The sequence below is a fragment of the Delphinus delphis genome, chromosome 10 (assembly GCF_949987515.2).
Source record: "Delphinus delphis chromosome 10, mDelDel1.2, whole genome shotgun sequence".
Taxonomy (NCBI): domain Eukaryota; kingdom Metazoa; phylum Chordata; class Mammalia; order Artiodactyla; family Delphinidae; genus Delphinus; species Delphinus delphis.
In genome coordinates this window covers 3,252,262-3,274,928 of record NC_082692.2, presented here as the reverse complement: position 1 = coordinate 3,274,928, position 22,667 = coordinate 3,252,262, and the positions used below count along the sequence as shown (strand labels likewise).

At 44.6% G+C, this 22,667-nt stretch overlaps 1 protein-coding gene across 2 annotated transcripts in view; it reads right to left on the bottom strand.

The window, feature by feature from the left end:
* The window catches only part of CDYL (chromodomain Y like), a 153,426-nt gene that overhangs the window by 68,668 nt on the left and 62,091 nt on the right, over positions 1–22,667 (bottom strand). For both annotated transcript variants that reach the window (XM_060023704.1, XM_060023703.2), the window contains one exon: positions 817–1,483. In XM_060023704.1, the coding sequence (XP_059879687.1) occupies positions 817–1,483 (667 nt within the window). The remainder of the gene's footprint in view (positions 1–816; positions 1,484–22,667) is intronic.

The window sequence follows — 22,667 nt, the reverse complement described above, 5'->3', positions numbered from 1 at the left end:
GGACGGGAGCCGCCAAGAGGCGGTGGAGTAGGGGGGCCGGTAAGACAGCAGGCAGGTACCGTGAGGTGAGGCATATGTTAGAGAAGATGTAACAGAATATTCTAGAAGAAGTGGCGGCTCGCCAGGCACACGAAAAGGGCAGGGAAGGTAGCTGTCCGTGCTGATCCCCAGGTGTGCTGTCCTGGGGTCGGGGAGGCCACAGGATGACCACCCAAGCTGCAGCGTCCAGGTCAGGAACAGGGTAAAAGCGGAACAGAAAAGAGCACCCACGCTGAACGGCCTCCTGCTCTGAAAAAGGGACCCGAACAGCGGACTGTCTTAGACCAGTCGAGGTCCCGAAGGCTCTTAGGTCATCAATATCCTCCTTGAAAGGCACTTCCGGTTACTTAGATGGGTTAGCACAACAAGAACCATGACTTCTCATCAATACCGGTCACACTAAGAGAAGTCAGATGGATTCCTAACATGAGACCCGGTGCCTAAGAGATGCATAAAGTAGAAACTAGCTGCAAAAAACCCACCAACCAACCGACCGAACAAAAAACCCAGCCATCACCTACTCAGAGTGGGACACTGTCTAAATCAAGTCAACGTGGGGGTCCAGTCTGCGGACGGCCAATGAAACAGAGACAGCCAGTGCTGACTTCAGACGTCACTGTCAAAGGCTTCAAGGAAAGAAAGCGGGGGCTGGCGAAACCTCTCCAGGGTTCCCGCAGACAGACATCTGTCAGAAGCGGAGCCCGCAGGAGCCCCCGGGCCCACACCGGACTGCCCTCCGGGGCAGGGACCCCACGCCCCTCCAAGACCATCACTCACCTTTCCCGTTCACGGCCAGCCCCGTGGCCATGGCCGCGGTCACGGGGCCGGACACCTGCGGCACCAGCGGGTGTATCCGGGGCCGGCTCCCCATCCGCGCCCGCTCGGCTCCGGGGCCCAGCAGGGCTCCAACCGGCTTTTCGGCCGCCACCTCCGGCGCCACCGTGTCCTCCTGCCCCTGCTCGACGGGGTCCAGTTTCTCGGGGCTCTCGCTCTGGAAGCCGTCCACCGCGGTCCTGCTCTTGATGGGACTCTTGGGCACGAGGATCTTTATGCCTGACTTGGCCAGGTCCATGTTCTTCCGGTTCGAGAGCGACGGGGCCGGGTTCTTCCTGAACTTCTGGCTGGCGGCAAACAGCGGGCTGGCCTTGGGCTCGTGCTCTTTGCCGACCACTAGCGATTTAGGAGAGGCCTTGGAAAAGCTGCTGTTGGTGGACCTGGAAATCTGCTTCCTAGCGTTGTTCGGGGAGGCCCGGTTGGCCCTGGTGAAGGGCCCCTCCCGCTGCTTCTCGGTGTGGCGCCTGTTGAAGTCGTGGATGTACTCCTCGCAGTTTACCAGGTGCTGCTCCGGTTCCCAGGTGTCGTCCTCGCTGTCGTAGCCCTTCCACCGGACCAAATATTCCGTCTTCCCTTTTTTGTTCTTCCTTTTGTCAACGATTCTTTCAACCTGTTTATAGGGGAAAAGAGAAAAGTATAAACGCACTATCTGAAAAATAAGGTGCAAGCGTAATAATAATGGATCATCGAAAATAATAAAAACCGCAACAGGTGATGTACGCGATCGTCTCTTCCCGAGCCAAACGGTCTGAAAACAGAACAGTAACAGAGCATTCGGAGTTTTAGCGATTTCCTTGAAATTAAGTCAAACAAAACGCTAAAATTTCATGCTCAGAATATATGGACGTGTTAGGTAGCTTATTTTTTTGTGATTCAAGAAGGGCTCTCCTTCTATTTTTTATACTGAACGCCGACCACCTGAGCTGGTTTTCACGGTCACAACTGGACCACAGTGCTGGGCATCTCCAGCCTTCTGCCTGGTCATCCTGTCACCAACAGCAGGCGCCCAAGAAACAGCACGGCTGTGGTCCAGGCCGAGCCCTGAGGGTGGCAGCGGCCCGCGCACCGAGGAAACAGGGTCGGTACCGACAGCGTCACTTAGAAGCACTCGGTTAAAATGAAAAAGGTCAGCAGAGGACTTAACGCTTTATTGGTAATAAAATGGTGTAGAATGGTCAGGTTATTTACCTTTAAAACTTGGTTTTAACTAGTGTGAACCAACATCTTTAAAGGAAGATGCTGTCAGTCTTTGAATTTGATGATCAACACATCCCGTATCAAATTTATGAATTTACACAACCTTGGCATGAAACGTACTGTTATTACCGTGACAAATTCCACTGCCTTAATTGACATCCTAAGCGTAGGTGAGAGAGCGTCTATGACTCGTGGGAACGAACCTGTTGCACATAATGTCCCCCAAGTTATTGGGGAAATACAATCTGTGGCTACCTCTCCAGTCAACACAGAAACCACCAGCCTGCTTCCCCAGCGGCAGCAGGTACCTCGTCCCTCGTACGCAGAGGCCTGGGCCACACGGCAGGCAGCTCTTTAACTAAGGAGACAGGGTCTTCTAGGCCGTTATCAGGGTCTTCAGCAAACTTCTGGCAAAGCTACAGGTTAGGCCAGCTGACACAATGGTGTACCTAGTTCCCTAACATGCCAAAGTAGCAGAAGCCGAGTACAGCTGCAGACACTGGAGGGGAGTGTGGAACACCCTACACCCCAGCATCTGCCCTACTGTCGAAATACCCCCCAAACTCGCCAGTATACCTACCTGGGGTGGAGAGAACGAAAGCCCTGAACTACAGAAGAGCCGAAAGTTAAACGCACATGACTGCCTCTGGGCGACAAGGATTAGGGGAAGGAAAGCCAGGTTTCAGCAGAAGGCGGGTCTCACGCCAGGCGGACCCCGCGTCACAGCGGCGTCAGGCCTGCACGGTGGGCCCTTGTGGCCCAGGCTACAGCGCGGGGAGCTTTCAAAGTGATTTCCTCCCATTCCTCTGCTTGTGAAGAGCTGCGTTTAAGGGTGTGAGTATTTCCATTTAAAACACATGTTTCTGGACAATTCCACGCCACTCAATTTCATGGCGGAAATAACTTAAAAGTTTTAGATACAAGCGGTAAAGAGATTCTCTCTTGACAGCTAACAATGTTTTTTAATAGTTGGTTTCTTTCTAAATCAACTTCCACCCCAGCAGCATGAGGGAGGCTGGACCAGGGCGGCCCATCTTCCTTTCGCCCGTTTCCTTCAAGCTGTACAGGGCTCTGGTCAGGGAGGACAGGTCTCCTCCCCGACCCCCGTGAATGGCTGGCGCTCCCTGCAGGCCGGCCCCCCACGGGCTGCACCGCGTGTGCACTCGGCGGCCACACTCCGCTCGGACACTGAGAGGGGCGGGGACGAGGCACGCACAGGAGACCGGGGCTTGGAAGGGGCCACGTGGGGCCCGACCACGCCACTGCACCGCTGGGCACGAGAGCAGCCACAGGCGCCACGGAAACAATACTTCCGAAGTGAGGGTTTTGTCATTTTCACGTGTCCTAAAATAGGGATCTTCCGATTTTCTTCAACTATTTAAAACCTGTGGAAACCATTCTTCCAGCTGGCCTGCAGGTCGCAGCTCACAACCCCACAGTAGACGGGGAAGGAGCAGTGGGCACTCGGGGCGCACGTGCTGCTCTAACTCTCGTGGGGACGTGGCTGCAAGCTGACAACACGTGTGGCTGACACAGGGACACAAACACGAAGTGGTGGGTCTACGAGAGCCACACCGGGCATGGGACACACAGCGTGGGAGGTTCAGGCCCCTCACACCAACCTCACACCATTGTACTGGACACCCTAAACTTACAGCGCTAGAGCCACCTACCCTGCTGTACCAAGTCCCCACTCACCTCCCAGGGGAACCACTCAAGGTCCTAACAACCTGCCTGCCTTCTGCCCAAGGGGGCTGTGACCTTCCTCCTTTCACCCTGGGAAACACCGGGCCACGTGCCACCAAACTGGTGAGCACATCCTCCTGCCCAGAGAAGAGTCGGCCATCAAGGGGGGCCGTGTCTGGCAGCTGAGTCCACACAGGACTGCGTGGTGAGCAGTCAGTCTGTAACCATCTCCATTTCTCCTCGTCGCCAGGCCACAAAGCGGGGAACCATTTACTGCCAGGCCCATGAGCTGGTCCACACAGCGAGCCATCGATCTCCACGGATTTTCCTCATATCTCACCAAGCGACCCGTGAGGCTTTCATCCTCTCCTCTGAGAAAACCACATCCTTGTCAGTTTCCCATCATCCTAAGCGAAACTCAAGAGCCGTGACGTGTCTGTGAGTTCACCCCATCTGCAAGCTATCACGCGAGTCTGCACTGTTTCATAGATGTGGCAAAGGCAAGACCCCTGATCACAGACAGAGGACTCTGTTCCTCAGCAGCTGCAGCAGCCAGAGGACCAGCATCTCCTTGCTCCAGTCCCCACAGGATGACACGGACGGCCAGGTGAGACCCATGCACACAATGGGTGATGTTACAGGACAGGAAGCCAGTCTTTTATGATGGGCCGTGAGCACGCCTGCCCCGACCTCTGGCAGGAGAAACTATGGCTGTCTTCTAAACAAACATCCTTGGACAGCCCTGAAAGATGTTCAAGGGCGGGGGAGCGGGGGCAGAGGGAAGGAGCAACTGGATGAAGGTGATCAAAGGGCACAGACTTCCAGTTATAAAATGAGTAAGTTCCGGCGATGTGCAGCATGGCAACGGTAGTTAACGCTGCTCTATGGTATATCTGAAGTTGCTAAGAAAGCAGACACTAAACGTTCTCATCGCAAGGGAAAAACCACTTCTCTCTCTCTTTCGCTTTTAGTCGTATGAGATGATGGATGTGAACGGTGATCATTTGGCAACATATGGTAAGTCAAGTCGTTATACTGTACACCCTAAACTTACATGGTGCTGTGTGTCAATTATCTATGATAAAACTTGAAGGAAAAAACGATGTTCATGAATTCAGAGTAAATACTGTTAAAAATGAAAATTTCCCAAATGTATCTATAGATACAAGACAATCCCAATAATCATCCCAGCATGATTTTATGTGGAAACTGCTGAGATCTGATCGTTTACGTGGAAAGGCAGCAAACCTGAAGAGCAACCCAGAGCAATCCTGAAGAAGAACTGACTGGAAGACTCGTAGAGCCGTACTTCAAGACCCTCTCCCAAGAACCAAGAGATTCCCAACAGTGTGGTACTCACACAGGACGCACAAGGGCATCAGTGGAATAGAGGAGACAGCGAGCCCAGAAGTAGACCCTCACTTAAACTGGCCACATGATTGAGTGAGTGAGTGATTTTTGGTGACAAAGGCTTCCAAAGCAATCCACTTGCCTTTTCAATAAATACTGCTGGAATACTGGCTATCCATACGTAAAAAAAGTGAACCACAACCTTATCCCAACCTTTACACACAGAAATTAATTCAAGATGTATTTTAGGCCCAATTATAAAAGTTTTTATATGAAGCTTCCACAGCAAAACACAGGACATCATCTTTGTGATTCAGGGGCAGGCAAAGGTTCTTTAGGTCACAAAAAGCAATAACCATGAAAGAAAGAAAATTAATAAATGAGACTTCATCAAAAAACAATGTCGAGAAAACGTATAAACACGCCACAGATTGGGAGATAATATCCATAAAAAGTATCTTCAAGGACTGGTCCCTAAGGCTGATAAAGAATTCCTAGAATTCAATAATGAAAGGACCAAAATGTAATTTAAAAGCAGGCAAAGGATTTAAGCACACAGTCCCAAAAGAAGATAGACAAACGGCCAGTACACACATTAAAAAGTGATGAACATCATTGCTCAGGAGGAAATAAATACACAATGAGATACTACTACATACCCATTAGAATGGCTAAAATGAAAACACACCAGGGATGTACAACGGGCATATTCATACAGTGTTGGTAGGATTTTCAAATGGTACAGCCATTTTGGTAAAAGGTGTGACAGCATTTCATAAAACTAAACAAATAACTACACTATGATGCAGCAATTCCAACCTCATTACTTACCCAAAAGGAATGAAAACATACATCTACAAAAAGACTTGCACAAAACTATTTATAGCAACTCTGTTCATAATGGACCCAAACTAGAAACAGTCCAAGTTTCTGGGCGACTGGACAAACTGTAGTACGTACATATAGTAATCTCAACAAGAAGTCAACTGGTGATACGTACAAACACATGGGTGAGTCTCAAAACATCACACTGAATGAAAAAGCCCTACTCCAAAGACTACTCATTGTATGATTCTGTTTAAATGAAAATTCTTGAACAAGCAAAAAAAAAAAAAAAAACCCACCCCGAACTATTATTGAAAAAATACCCAAAAGCAAAGGTTGGGAGGGAATTAACTGGGAGGGGCATCAGTGAACTTTCTAGCTCAATAAGCCTTTGGGTTGCAAAGGTACATGCTTTTGTTAAGGTTGGCAACCTGTATAGTACTTAAGACCTGTGCAGTGCATCGTTAGAAAATGTTACATCATTAACAAATGATGTATAAACAAACATGGAATTCAAGTTCATGAACTGCATGCTAAATGAAGTTTACTAGGGGGAAGTGTCCTGATGTGGCCACTTACTACAAACTGTGTCAACAAACGAGATGGATGGATGGATGGATGGCAGGATGACAAACGGAAGAATCTGCAGGGGGCCTATGAATGCTCACTGTAAAATCCTTTCGACTTAGATGTTTAAAATTTTCCATAATTAAAAAATGTTGAGGAAAAGTCAATATTTATTCTTGATTTTAAAAACTCAGAAATAAAGAAAGCTACAGTAACTACTAGGAAAAATAAGCAAGTTCAGTAAAGTCACAGGATTAATAGTAGTATTAAATAATTAAAATGAAAATTTTTAAATCTCCATTTACAGTATAATCAAAAAGCAAAATATTAGCGATAAATTTAAGCAAAATGTCTAAAACATCTATGCTGAAAATGACAAAACATGGCTGAGAGAAATTAAAGAATACCTGTAAACCGAAAGAAACAGCATGTTTATATCGGCGCTCAGTTTTATTTAGTTGTCAATTTTTCCTAAATTGATACACAGATGCAACAGAATCCCAATCAAAAATCCCAAAGCTCTTTTTTATAAATTGACAAATTAACTCTAAGGTTTTGTATGTCAAAGTTAAGAATCTAGAATAGCCAAAACAACATTGAAAGAGAAGCACGAAGTTGGAGGGCTTATATTACCTAACTTTAAGACTTACTATAATGGCTAAAATTCAGACAACAAGAGTAAATGCTGACGAGGATGCAGGACTAGTGGAACTCTCATAGACGCTGGTGTGAAACATTACTGAACAGAAACCCCAATTAAATAGAAGACCAGTAGGGGGAGCTCTCACCCCTGTGACAACAGCCAAGCCCAACAGGAAGAAGAAAGACTCCCGTTCTTTCCTGCCAGGACTCAGCCAATGAAAAGTCAGGCTCTGTTTACTAAGCCCGCCCCCTCCCCTGTCCCCTCTATAAAAGTGTCTCCTTCCCTTGCAGTGGGGGGACTTGCACATGGTTGCTTCGTATGAGACCCTGAATTGCAATTCTCTGCTGATCCCGAATAAACCCATCTCTGCTGGAGAAAACCTGGCCGTCTATTTGCTTCGGGTCAACACTGGCGAGTATGGAAAATTGTGTGACAGTTCCTTAAACATACACCTACCTCAGCAATTCTACTCCTAGGTATTTACCCAAGAGAACCGGGAACAAACGTCCACAGAAAGACCTGTACGAGAATGTTCACGGCAGCTTTACCCTAACGGTCAGAGACTGAGTCGGCCCAGGTGTCCATCAACAGGAAAGCAGATGAACAAGATGAAGTATATTCACACCCTGAACTGCTGCCCACAATGAGACAGCACCAGGACTGACCCCTGCAACATGAGTGAATGTTCATCATCACGGCGCTGAGTCAGTGGAACGAGACACAGACCGTACACTACGTGACTCCACTTGTTGGAGGGCCCACCAGAGGCAAAACCAGCCTGTGGTGAGAAATCAGAGCGGGGAGTCTGTGGATGGGGTTGGGGGGCACAAGGAGACTGAAGCGGTGAAAATGCCCCATCTCTGTCAAGATGGTAGTTACAGCACTGAACACATTTGTCAAAACTACCGCACACTTAACATCTATGCACTTTCTGTATGTAAGTCACACCTCACTCAGCAAACTCAACAGAAAAACTCCTAAGCAGCTCTGAGGCTGGAATGAACCAGGGGATGAAGAGATGCTCCTGGCAGATGGACCCTGGCATCTAAACCGGAGCTGGGTCCTCAGAGACCTGCGTCCTCCCTGAGGGCCAAGCTCCCTGCAGCACACGACCCAGTGGTTCCCCTGGCCACAGTGCTGGGGAGCCGAGTGCCAAAGCCGAGCGAGGTGGGCTGGAATGGAAACACGGAGAACGTGTGATAAATGTAAAAACAGGACCAGCACAAAGGAAGACTGACAAGCTGTGGAAAGTATGGACCAAGAGGCTACTCGTCTTACCACATTAAAACCTCTTTTAAAGGTACAATAGAGCAGGGCAAGAACTGTGAGTAAGCAATTCATGATAGAAAGTACAAGCCACCACCACCCCATGAATAAGGTTTAACTCACCAAAGGGAGACACCACTTTCCATCTGGAAGGCTCATGAGGGTGAGGAAACAGCCTGACTACTGAAGGTGGGAGCTGTGTTATGTTATGGAGGGCGATTCAACAAAGAACATTGAAAGGTTTAAAATACTCTTACTCTGTATTCGAGAATTCAGCTGAGGAATAAACTCAAGGAAATAACCGAGTGGATGCTCAAAGACGGTGGCAGGTGCAAATGGAGAGACGGTGCGGAGAAATCCAGGAGCCTGGAGAAGGCACCCGCTCCACTGCTCGAAGCCTCGCTCCCCCTCACACGCGTAACCACAGGCACAGAGTATCAGTTCTGAATCCCTTCAGTAGTGACTGAATTCTGCCCTATTATATGTCCATCAATTTATTCTTGAAGCAGGCTGGTAAAATGAAAGGATAACAAGTTTCAATGGCCATGTTTTCCAAAGTGTTAAACGCTAAGTGAACTTTCTAACCCAAAACAAAAGAGAAATGTTATGATTTAGGTTATCAGCAAATGTGGATTTCCATCTGTCCCATGAAAAATGCACAGAACGGTACCATCGTTATTCCCGTTTCCTCCTTCCATGAGACCGCCAGCTACTCGAGCAGTGATATGCCTCTCGGTATATAAGCAGGAAGGTAGGGAGACGGTATATATTGTTACTGCCTCCCTTCTCAATATGTGACCAGAAATTCTACATGCATACACATTAAATGGATCCTGTTTGCTAAAAGTCCTAACACTCACCCTCTCCATCCACTTTCTCTTACATGACTTAAACAAGTAAAAATGGATTCAAGCTGTTTAAAGGGTAAAAGGCGCTTAGAAATTTCACCAGTAAGTCACATTTCTGGCATTTCGTTCTGAATAAGAGTAGGATGGTATCTGGTACCAATGAAACCACTTGCTTCTTGCATACTTGACAGACAAATCGCAAACAGTCAAATCTATGTATGTGTATTGTATAAACAAGGGTGAATCAGAACTTTTCCCGCACAGCTGCTACAACTGAAAAACTATAAAAACATATTTCATAACAACTATATTTTTCTTTAGATACCTCAAAATAGAAAAAAGCATTTGTTACTTTTCATTGACAACACAAACCAAAAATGCCAAATAGAGAGCTTGAAGAAATAATAAATTCCTGTTCTGAGTCAGAATGCTTTACTGTCTGGCTTTATTAAATGGATGGAGACAAAGATGGAATTGTTCAGGAAGTGAGAACAGATAAACTAGGATTTCTGACTTTGAGAATTTTCTTTTTAGCTCTATTTTCATAACAAAATAGCAAAGTTAGAAGCTACGGTCCTACAGGCAAGGTTCCATATATCTACAATTATAAAAACTTGGCCAACGTATTCACTTTTAAACCTCAGTGTTCCACAAAGAAAGCCAAACCTAAATACCAAGACACGCCAAAATTAAGTTAAACAAGAACGTACCATACCAGGCGCACACGAAAGACGCGGTAAAGTGACGTTTGTGACAGACTTCACCGATGCCGTTTTTTTTTTTTTTTTTTTTTTTTTTTTTTTTTTATTTTTTTTTACCGATGCCGTTTGATGAGAATCTTTCTCATGAATGACAAGCTGACTCACGCAGAGAGTACCTTTGTGTGGAAAACCCCCCAAGTGCTCTGCGAACAGGAATGAGTACATCCACCAGGGGAATAACACCCACTCTGGGGTGAAATGTGGCTGTTCTACAGCCCATGCAAATGCACTTGCACACACAGACTCAGACCGATGGCAAACAAATCATTTAGGAGCCAGGATACAATTGCTTTTGGCCAGAAAATCAAATCTCACCTCCTGCGTGGAGATGCGGGATTGAGGCCACGAAGGTGATCCTCCACCGTCATCTGTCCCAACTCCACGGAGGGACGCTAGGGGGCAGCGCAGAGGCGGAACGGGAACCCATTTCTTCCATGGAAACAGGAACCTTAGGGACAGTGGGAGCCCGAGCAGCGGTGCAGAGTAGTCTTTGTGGGAAAGCGCCGCTTTATTTCCTCCAGATGCCATCTCGGGGAGAACGCTTAGGGCGGAGAGGCACTGCCAAATGCGGTTTCTACACAGAGCCCCGGCGACATGGAGACGGCCATGGAAGTGCTAAGTGGGGTCAGTATGTGCAGACTCTAAGTCTGACGAACCAGCTCGGAGATCTGCCAGGTAGGAAGCTCTGATCGAGACCCTCAGGGTCTCTAAGATGCACCCTGAGAATCCATCTGAAGCAGATGGATGCTAAAACCCAGTTCTGCTAAGCACACTCACCAACTCCACCAATACGTGCCAAGTCCCTGTGACAGGTCAGGTCTCTGCTTTTTCTGAGGTTATAGGAAGAAACAAAAACAGTATTGCTTTCCTCTATTTTGGAAGTTATACTCAAGTGAAAGAAGTCAGACAAATTAATAAATGTGAAACACATTAAATATATGTGATTGCTAAGAAGAGAAAAACCCCAGGAAGAGGACAGGGTAACGGCAGAGAGCTTGGTCAGGAGGAGCTGAGCAAGGACACCCAGAAGGACGTCCAGCCAGAGCGCACGGCTGATCCAAACCCAGAGGGCAGAGGTGAGCCTGGAGTGCGAGAGGAACAGGAGGCAGGCGGGGGCTCGAGTGGAGGTGACAGGGGAAAACGGAAAAGACGAGGTCAAGGAGGCCGGGGGAAGGGGGAGAGTTAAACTGAGTGCCTGTGGCCAAGCTTTATTCAGGGTTTGCTCTCAGTAAGACGGAAGCCGGGCAACGGCTCTGGGCACAAGAATGGTGTCTGCTTTGCATTTCAGAATCACAACTCCAGCGACTTTGTGGAATTAAGAACGGGCAGGCGACTGTGACGACCTCAGCAAGAGGAGGTGTGACTTGGACTCTAGGGTGGTGGAGGTGGAAGACATGCTGAGAAGTGGCTGGATTTGGGGTCTATTTTAACGGGGTGCTGATAAGATTTCCTGATGGACTGAATGCAGGATAGGAGAGAAAAATGAAGAATGAAAGCTAACCAAGATATTTGGCCTGAGTAACTGGAAAGATGGAGTTGACATTTACTGGGATGTGAGAAGATACAAGAGTTCAGTTTCAAACACATTAAGAGGAGACGTGGAAGAGGCCATGTGACTCACACATCTGGAATTTGGGCTAAAGATAGAAATTTGGAATTTGTAGGCATTATAAGTGATTAAATCCATGAGATCATGAAGGGAGTTAAGTATGGATAAAGAGAAGGAGTTTGGGGACTGGGCCCTGAGAGACACAAACATTTAGAAGAGGGAACGAACAGGAGAACCCAGCAGAGACTGCAAAGAGCAGGAGTGACACTGGAGGAGGCCTCGGAAGCAGCGCCCAGAAGCCAGGTGCCCTAAAGGGGGCTCAGTCATTACGTCCAATGATCCTACTAGATCAAATTAGACCCGGAAGAGAGGAAAGAAGAGGCTGACAAATCCTTTCCACTGAAAAAACAACTATAAAACTTGGCAAAGTTGAAGAACAACTACTTCAGGGCCCCAGAATTCCGACAAAAGGCAACCAATAGATGGACAAGCATTTACTCGTGAAAACCCACTGAATTCTGAGTAAGAAGAGAGGAAGCTGGTGACCTTGCTGCCCGGGGCTGTCTCCCACCACGGCTCTGACACACTGGTGGCTCTACCGTTGTGGGGCTGGCCTGGAAGCCTGCAGCTTAGCCGTCAAGGGGACTGACTTGATCTGAAGCAGAGGGCAGAAAGCCCATGCCGGGAACGGGCTGCAGCTCTCCCAGCCAGAGGTTGAGGTCCCAGCAGTGGTGACTGACAGTGGAGGAAACAGGCAGAAATTTATAGGGAGGGCCTGGAAATGAGACAGCCATTGAGGGGAGAGATGACCGCTCCACACACCCCACATACAGTGGACACTCAAGGGGGCTAGCACAGAGCAAACCCACTGCAGCCCTGAAAGCTGTCTGAGCTTTGAATGCAACAGAAACACAAACCCAGTGCAGAGACTGGAAGCCTTATGGGCTCAGGGTGTCTGACCATGACCTCTGACCAAAACTTGACTCACAAACTACACAGACACAGGAGTGACCTCTAGCAAGTCAGGCCGAAAATCAAGGTAAAAACTGGGATGGAGGGAGCTGAGCAGAGCAATCCGTGGCCACACACCTAGGGCCACGAGGTTCCTTGGATTACATCCAGGCAAGTGACTTAAAACACGCACACGCTTGCAAAACAAAAGCAACAACAAAAAACTCAGGGAAAAAGTTAAAATTCTGAAATACACATAAAACACCAGGAAAGTATGAGTCATACTCAGGAAATAAAACAATGAAAACTGTCTCTCAGTTTACTCATAGCTTGGATTTAGCAGAAAAAGACTTCAGGTCAACCCTTACAAATACATTCAAAAAAACTGGATTAAAAAAAAAAAAAGACTCCATGTTTAAAGAATTCAAGGAAAACATGATGAAAATTATTCAAATAGGAAATAACAAAGAAATAGACCCTACCAAAATAGAACAAAAATTCTAGAGGTGAAAAACACAGTAAGTGAAATAAAAAAATTCACTAGATGGACTCAACAGCAGATTCGGGAAGGGAGAAGAATCAGTGAAATTTTCGAGAGGCTGATAGACTTTATCCAAACTGAAGAACAGCGAGAAAAAATATTAAGAGGACATATATAATAAAGAGGACATAAAGAGGGAGAAGGCAGAAAAAAAGATACTTTAAGAAATATGGCTGAAAACATTCCAAATATGATGAAAAGCAATTATTGACAGATTCAAGAAGCTCGACAAAGCCCAATTAATATAAATCCAAGGAGATCCTTAGAGATACAGTTGTTAAACCTTTGGAAGCTAAAGACAGAGAAAATCTTGAAACCAGTAGAAAAATAACAAGTTAACATATACAGGGGAACAACAATACAATTAATGGTTGCCTTTTCATCAGAAACAATGGAAAGTAAAAAGCAGGAGAATGACATATTCAAAGCACTGAAAGAAAACCAACCAAGAATTCTATATCCAGCTAAACTATCCTTTAAAAATGAAGGTAAAATAAAAACATTCCCAAATAAATGATACTGAGAAAACACATGGCCAGCAAAGCTGCCCGATAAAAAACACCAAAGGAAGTTCTCAAGTTAAAAGAAAGTGATTCCAGGCAGTAAATGCAAAAGCAGGGGAAGAAAGGAAGAGCAGTGGGGGCAGTAAATATGTGGGTACACATAAAGACTGGTTGAATATTGTTTCTTTTTCCTTCTCAATTTCTTAAATGAAACAAGATTATACACAGCAAAAATTATAGCACTGTACATGCTTGACAATTTAGATATAATGTGTATAACTATATCACAAAGGAAGGGGGAGAAAAGAGAGATATACTGGAGTAGAGGTGATACATTGACTTGAATTAAGGTAGTATTAACCTGAAGTACCTTGTGATAAATTAAAATGCCTATCATAATCCTTAGAGCAATCACTAAGAAAATAATTCAAATATATCATTTTAAAAAATCACAGAAATTAATATGATAAAGGCAAAAAATGTTTAACATAAAAGAAAGCAGGAAAGAAGAAACAAGAACACAAACGAGATAAACAGAAAACAACTAGCAAACTGACAAAGCAAAACTATTCCAATAATTACATGAGAAATGAAAGAACTAAATACTCCCAACAAAGGGCAGAGAATGGCAGAACAGATTTAACAAAGCAGCTATATGCTCTACAAGAGACTCAAGTTTAGATTCAAAGATACAAATACGATAAGAGTAGAAGGACAGAAAAGATATACCATGCCCAGAGTAGCCACTTGAGAGTGACTATATTCATATTAGACAAGACAGACTTTCAGCCAAGAAATATCATTAGAGACAGAGAGGAACACTCCATAATGATAAAAAGGTCAATATTTCAGGAAGATACAATGACTATAAATGTATGCATATACCTAAAAGAGTCCCAATATATGAAGCAAAACCTGACAGAAATGAAAGGTGAAAGAGACAAGCCTACATTTACAGTTGAAGATTTCAAAACAATACTATCAATAACTGATAGAATAAAACAGAAAATCAGCAATGATATAGAAAACTTGATGGCTATCATCCAACTCACCCTCCCTGACATTTACAGAACACTCCATCCTGTAACAGCAGAATACACATTCTTTTCAAGTGTACACACAACATTTACCACCACAGACCATATTCTAGGCCATAAAACAAGTTTCAGTTAATTTGAAAGGATTCAAGACATACAAAGAGATCCTGACCTAGACACATCATAGTCAAACTATCAAAACCTGAAGACAAAGAGAAAACTTGTTCAATGACCACAAGGAATTAAATTAGAAACCGACAATTTTGAAAAATTTCCAAAACTTGCCATTAAACAACACACTTCTAAGTATTTCCCACTGGAATTCCCTGGAGGTCCAGTGGTTAAGACTCCACGCTTCCACTGCAGGGGGCACGGGCTCGATCCCTGATCAGGGAAGTTTGGCATGCCATGTGGTTTGACAAAAAAAAAAAAAGTTAAATATTTCCCATTGGTCAAAGAAAAAAAGTACAGGAGAAATTAGAAAGCATTTGGAAGTAAATGAAAATGAAAACGTATCAAAATTTATGGGATGCAGTCGAAGTGGTGCTTAGAGGAAATTTTATAGCATTAAACACGTATTCAGAAAAGAAGTAAAGAAGTTAAAAAAAAATCAATAATCTAAGCTTTCCACCTTGGGAAACAAGAACATAAGAGCAAATTAAACCCAAAGCAAGCAGAAGGTAGTAAGTAATGAAGATCTGAGCAGAAATCAATGCAACAGCAAAACAACAAAACCACCCAGAAAAATAATAAAACCAAAAGTTGGTTCTTTGAAAAGATCAACAAACCTGATAAACCGTTAGCTAGCCTGACCACAAAAAGAAGAGAGCACACAAATTATCAACGACAGAAATCAAAGGGGGACATCGCTATCCACGTGGCAGAAATGTAAAGGACAAGGAAGCGGTACGTAACATGAACAACCCTATGCTAACAAATCAGGCAACTCTGATGAAATGGAGACATGCCTAGGAAAATATCAGTTATCACAATGGACCCCAGAAGAAACGGAAAATCTATACAGATTTACAAGTAAACAAATACACTCGGTCATTTAAAGTCCTCCCACAAAGAAAAGTACAGGCTCAGATGGCTTCACTCATGAAACATACAAAATACTTAATGAAGAAAAAAACAATACTATACAAACACTGTCAGAGAATAGGAAAGACCACTTCTCAAATCATTCTGTGAGGCCACTATTACTCTGACAGCAAAGCCAAACAAGGACATCCTAAAAACAAAAGTAAATTTTAAAAAACCCTACAGAACAGTATTTCCCATAAGCACAGACACAAAAATCCCAAGCCAAATTCACCAACATGTAAGTAGGGTTATACCCCATGTCCAAGTAGGATCTCTCCCAAAAATGCAAGGTCGGTGTCACATCTGAAAATCAATTAATGTAACACCTTATTAATATAGACTAAAAGCTACACGACCATCTTGATGGTCACAGATAAAGCATTTGACAAAATATAAATTTATGACCAAAACTCTTAAACTAGAAATAGAAACTTTCTCAACTGGATAAGGAAACCTACAAAACCCTACAGCTACTATCACACTTAGTGTGAAAGGCTGTTCCCCTAAATATCCTAGAAACTATAAGCAAGATGTTAGTTCTCAGCACCCCTACTGACCATCACACTATAGGTTCTACATAGCCCCAAAAGGCAAACACATATAGATCGGAAAGAAAGAAAAACTGTCTTTATTTGCAAATGATATGATGCAGGGAAAAAGTAAGGAATCTACAAAGTAACTGTGAGAACTAATAGGTGGGTTTAGCTACCTTGAAAGATACAAGACCAACATATAAAAATCTTGTATTTCCAAAAGTGAAAATAAGAAATAAGAAAGCAATTCCATTCAACATATCAAAAAGAATAACATACTTGGGAATCAACTTAATGAAAGAAGTTCAAGAGTTTTACACTGAAAACTTCAAAATGTTACTGGATGAAATTAAAGCTCTAAATAAATACGGCCCGTGGGCTTCTGTTTGCAGGAACTGGGTAGATCTGTGAAGTGGTGGGTCCTGACATGCCTGGTTGGGGAGACAACTGGTACTCAGGGTGTGTCCCCACAGGGTAGGCGCTGGGAGAGGAGAGTTTAAGGCTGGGGATTAAGGTGATATGAAAGACTCTCTAATACTTTATAGGCACATACAATGTGGTGTGGGGTTATGGTGCTGCTTGAAATGTGTGACTAGTTGCTAAGTGCAGGGCTACTGATTCTGGAAGAGCAAGCCATGGTGCTCTGCGTCCTTAAATGTTTCTTCAGACCCTTTGTCTCCAGGTGTCTTCTCACGGATCAGATCCACAAGTAACACTCTGCGGCAGAAGAACGCCCCACATCAGTACCAACAGTTAGGGTCACTCAGAAGACAAGCATAAAGCACGCAAGCACAAGTCTGGCAGTAAAACTGGGGAATAACGTCATTCGATTTTATAAAACCAGCATGTTGACACAGGCGCAGAACTTGTCCATTCACTAGCCTTAAATTTTCTCTTTGAGGTGAATTCCTCTGAGTTTGCTTACTTAGTTTGCCAACTTCAGGACCAAAGCCAACAGCACCGTAAGACTGGCTCTTGCTCTAATAGCACAGAGGATATATTCTCAAAGGGACCAAAAGAGAGTCCGAGTATTTTCATTTTCGCTTACGTCCAGGAACCATTCCTGGCTGTGGAACCCTGCTTTCCCATTATCCGCCCCTTAGCCCTCGTACCGACGACGTACTGGCGTATAGCTTTCCGGTTGCAAACAGACTTATACACCCAGCGCTTGCTTTTCAATAATGTTTTAAAGTCTGTATTTCATAAGGAGTATTTTCTACCAGAGAGACTGTCCTTGCTTCATGTGAAAGAAGTGCTTTCTCTGGCCTCCCCAACAGAAACATTTCAATTACACAAAAAAGTAGGGGAAAAAAGAGAGAATTATCTGTATTCTGCTTGACCACCTAGCTAATCAACCCTAACATATTGCCGTAACTGATTTGGGTATTTCTAAATAAAAAAGCAGTAAGATACCGTTGAAACCCACTGAGTACCCCCAGTCTTCAGAGGTAACCACTACTCCAAATGTGATGTTTATCATTCTCACATGTCTTTGAAAAAGTGTACTACCTAACATGTGTGTATAGCTAAGTAACACAGAGTATCATCTCGCATGGTTTCAAACTCTGTAAATTTTCATCAATGTTTTTGAAAGAAATCCATCTTCATACATGTAGATCTAGCTCACTCATTTTAAAGGCTATATAATATTCCACAGCATAAATGATACACTCATCCACTTATCCATTCTCATGCTGATGGACATGAGTTGCTCCCAATTTTTCTCTATTAGAAACAATAATGCTGCAAATATCCTTGTTACTTTGGCTAAATTCAATTTTTTTCTTTATGGCTTTTGGTCTTAATGTCTTGCTTTAAAAAAATCATTCCCTTCCCCAGAATCATATAGTCTTTTACTACACATGGAAATGACTTCTGTACAGTGTGTGGTAGGGAATTTGTTTCTTTCTCACATGGATAACCAAATATCCTAACACCATGACCTAAAGAGCCAATCCTTTCCGTACTAATTTGTAACCTTAATTGTCAATGAACAAGTTTCTACAGATGACTCACACTTTTATGTTCTATTTGCTCCCAACAGCAATATCATACTGTCTATAATTGTTGGCACACAACTGTCTGTAGTTTTCTTATTTTTAAAACACTTTTTGTACCTGTAGATAAGCCATCCTGTTCACTCCAGCTGCTATTGGTCTTAATCATCTTTTCTCATTCTTCATAAATTCTGCCACATTTTGTGTCTTTTCAAAGGATTAACCTTGGGACTTGCATCCTTGCTGGGGGGTTACTTTCTACTCTTGTCTTTATCATCCCTTGTTTCTCTTTGACTTGATTCTGCTGCTTTTAACTTCTACGTTGGGTACTTCACTCGTTCCAAAATTTTTGATAACCATTCATTTCTAGGTGCTCTCTTAATTCCATTATGATTCCTTCATTAAACTATAAGTTATTTAGAAATTTTTCAAATTTTCAAAAAGCACAAAATCAGGAATTCAGCTTCTAATTTAATAAGTTATGATCATAGTAATGACATACCAACAACACCAAGTTATTTGCTGCTTTGCGGCTTACAGTGTGGGTAGTGCTGAACTACGCCTCTTATGTTTCAGAAGAACATATCTTCTTATTAAAGGCAGGGTTTTTAAAGTTCGTGGGCTCAGATAAAACTCTAGCTATGCAAATCTTACCTTCTAATTTATCTTTGTTCAATCTACTAGTTACTTACGGAGGAGTCATTTAACAGTTCTCACTGCCTCTAGACCTGAAATTACATCAGCTTTGTCTTACATATTTTGAAGCTATGTTACCAAAAGCAAACAAGTTTAAGATTACTTTAACTTCACGGAGAATTGTTCTTTTTATCACTATATAATGACCATATTTTGCCTTAAAATTATATATGTATTCAATCTGACAATCTCTGACTTTTAACTGACACATAATCCTTTTTTAATTTATCGTGATTGCAAATATATTTGTACTTACATTTATTTTGACCATGTCATTCTATTTACCCTTGCTTTTTCTTGCTTGTTCTTTTCCCCTTCTCTGATAATTTGTGTGTTTTAGTGGTTACCCTTACAGCTTTAACATGCTTACCTGTCTTATTAAAATCTAAAGTGATTTCCTCCCTCCCCAAAAATAAAAGGACAGAAGAAACCATTACTCCCGATCACCTATCTTCTTGTTGTCGCTACGGATTTTAGGTGTATGTAATTTATTATGACCAAATTTCTCAACATGACTATTACTGCTTTATACAACGGACATGTGTTTACCCATTTCCAGTTTCTTTGCTGACCAATCTTTTTTACTTCATGTCTTTCTGGGTTCAACGTCTTTTTGAAGAGTTTTTTTTTTTTTTTTTTTTTCTGCGGTACGCAGGCCTCTCACTGTTGTGGCCTCTCCCGTTGTGGAGCACAGGCTCCGGACGCGCAGGCTCAGCGGCCATGGCTCACGGGCCCAGCCGCTCCACGGCATGTGGGATCCTCCCGGACCGGGGCACGAACCCGCATCCCCTGCATCGGCAGGCGGACTCTCAACCACTGCGCCACCAGGGAAGCCCTGAAGAGCTCCTTTTGATGGACCTTAGCAACAGTCTCCCATTGGTAAGCATCTCAGCTCCTGTCTGTCTGAAAGCGGCCATTTCGCTTCGTCTCTTGAACGCGATTTCGCATCAGGAGAGATTCGAGGTTGGCAGCCACTTCCTCAGCTCCGTCTCCTGCCTTCAGTGACACTGCCAGAGCCAGCTGTCGGTGTCACCACGGGGCTGTCTTAGGTCACCTGTCTTTGTCCCACTGTGCTTTTAAGACCTTCTCCTTGGCCTTCACTGTTCCACAGTTTATTTCTATGTCTGGACTCAGTTTCACTCAGGTTTTAGTGAGCTTCGATCTGGGGACTTTTTTAAAATCAATAATGATACTTTCTAGCCATTAGCTTTTCCAATACTCCTTTCTCCAGTCTCTCTGTTCTATCTTCTGACTTAAGTTGGACCTTCTCCGGCGGGAGACAAAGCCTCGGGGGCCCACATGAGGCAATGTCCCAACACAGACATTAAAAACCAAGTCAGTCTGAGCTCAGCTTCTGCATTAAACATTTCTTTTACATACCCATAACAACTTGCAAAAGCATACTATTCTCCTGACTAATTCACGGGTTTGTGACACAAAACGGCTTTCTGGGAACGGCTCTGCTTAACCTCACACCCGTGGGAAATACCACTTGCATCAGGAAAGGGCCTCACGAAAGCCGGGCTCACCTGTGGAAGTTGCCACTAAAAGGAACATCGAGCCATGCCCGGTGCTGCTACGTCCCCTGGGAAGCTCATCTTGGTGAGTGTGAAGCTGAGTGACGTTTGCTAATTCAAAAACAACGAGGAAGCGCTTGGCTCTGCTCTTCCTATTTTTGCCAAGAAGTAGGGGAAGATGTTCTTAATAAAGCAGTCCATCTGAAAAGATCTCGTGCTCAAACCATCAGCTGCTGATGAGCTGGGAGGAGCTGCCAGGTCTTTAGCACCAAGTCAAACCAGAGAGCTGCCACAGATGATCTCAAAAATTACTGCTGCAGAATTTCTCTTTGAAGCTATAAATGATGAAATGGTCTAGGAATTATAAACTAAGGATGAGCACATTAAACAACTGTCCTGAAGGGAAAACTCTGCATACGGAGCATGCTGCGGGATGGCAGACACTCGAATGTATTAACAGAACGCCTGGGGGGCAGGGTAGGAGACACTTTGGGATCCTTGTTCATTAGACCATGTTTACAGCTCTAAGCTGACTTTGTTGCACGGCATACTGTTTTAATGGATATAACACTTATTATTTACTGTGTTTTTTTTTTTTTCCCTTTTTGCGGTACGCAGGCCTCTCACTGCTGCGGCCTCTCCCGTTGTGGAGCACAGGCTCTGGACGTGCAGGCTCAGCGGCCATGGCTCACGGGCCCAGCCGCTCCGCGGCATGTGGGATCCTCCCAGACCGGGGCACGAACCCGTGTCCCCTGCATCGGCAGGTGGACTCTCAACCACTGCGCCACCAGGGAAGCCCTTACTGTGGGTTTTATGTTTATGTGGCTATAGAGTAAAATAATTAGGGTGAGCTGTCACCAGGAGGAGCTGGTGTCTTATTCATGGACCGGCTTAAGGCCTGCTGTACAGGCTTAAATCAAAATCAGAGTCAACTCCTCCTCAAAAGCCCCAACACATCAACACTTAACATTTCTTTCAAAGCTGGTACATACGGACCGTACCAGTGGATCAGATGTAATTACAGAGAAGGAGGACTTTCTACTTTTCACCCTGTACTGCTTTGTTTGTTTAACACGAGATGTTGGGCTTCCCTGGTGGCGCAGTGGTTAAGAGTCCGCCTGCCAAGGCAGGGGACATGGGTTCGAGCCCTGGTGCGGGAAGATCCCACATACCGCGGAGCAACGAAGCCCCTGCGCCACAACTACTGAGCCTGCGCTCTACAGCCCACGAGCCACAACTACTGAAGCCCGCGCGCCTAGAGCCCATGCTCCGCAACGAGAGAAGCCACCGCAGTGAGAAGCCCCTGCTCACCGCAACTAGAGAAAGCCCGTGCACGGCAACAAAGACCCAACACAGCCAGAAAAAAAAAAAAAAAAATTAAAATAAACATGAGATGCTAAAACAACAAAAGACCAGGCACACACAGACCTGCTTGGTAACTCACTGAGGGCTGGCGACACACCAACCCTCAATAAGGAGTTCTGGGCCACCTCCTCCCCAGCACTAGCCTGGCCCTGAGACAACTACACCAGGCCAGCCCCATGTGCACCTCTGTGCCTCACTGAGGGCTGGCTATCCAGCACTCTGATCATTTCTTGCTCCTGGTTACTTTCTTGTTTATTACCAGGGCTCTGAATTTCTAAGAATGCTGTTGTGATTTAACAGCGAATATATACTTTGTGTTGGCTGCTGGATTTGAAGGAGATGGTCAAGATAACCAGATTCGCAGGGCCTTGCGACCCAGGTGCTTAAAGGTTTGTAAGTACAGAAGTAGAACTGCTTGGGGATGAATCAGCACCAGAGAGCCACTCTGTGCTCAGCAGATCAAACCCAACTTCACAGTTCTCGAGGACACCAAGTTTTCAAGAAGCACCCCTATAAAATTTAAAATACCTTCATAATATATTAATATAATTTAAAATACCTTCAACACAATATAGCAGTAGGTCTACTAATGAAAACATATCTTTAGACATCACATTACACAAAGCATGGGCTACGTCTTAAGGTGTAGGTGTCCACTTCCTACCCTCCAAGTCTCCTCCCATGACTCGAGAAGAGCTAGGCCTGATGCACTGGTCCTCGAAGGCATCTGAAGTAGGGGAGAAGAGCTCAGCTCCGTTACACGGGTGACCACAAAACCCACCTAGGGCTGGGCCACGCACCAACCCTCAGTAAGGAGTTCTGGGGCCGCCTCCTCCCCCCGGCACAGCCTGGCCTGAGACAACTAGGCCAGCGCCA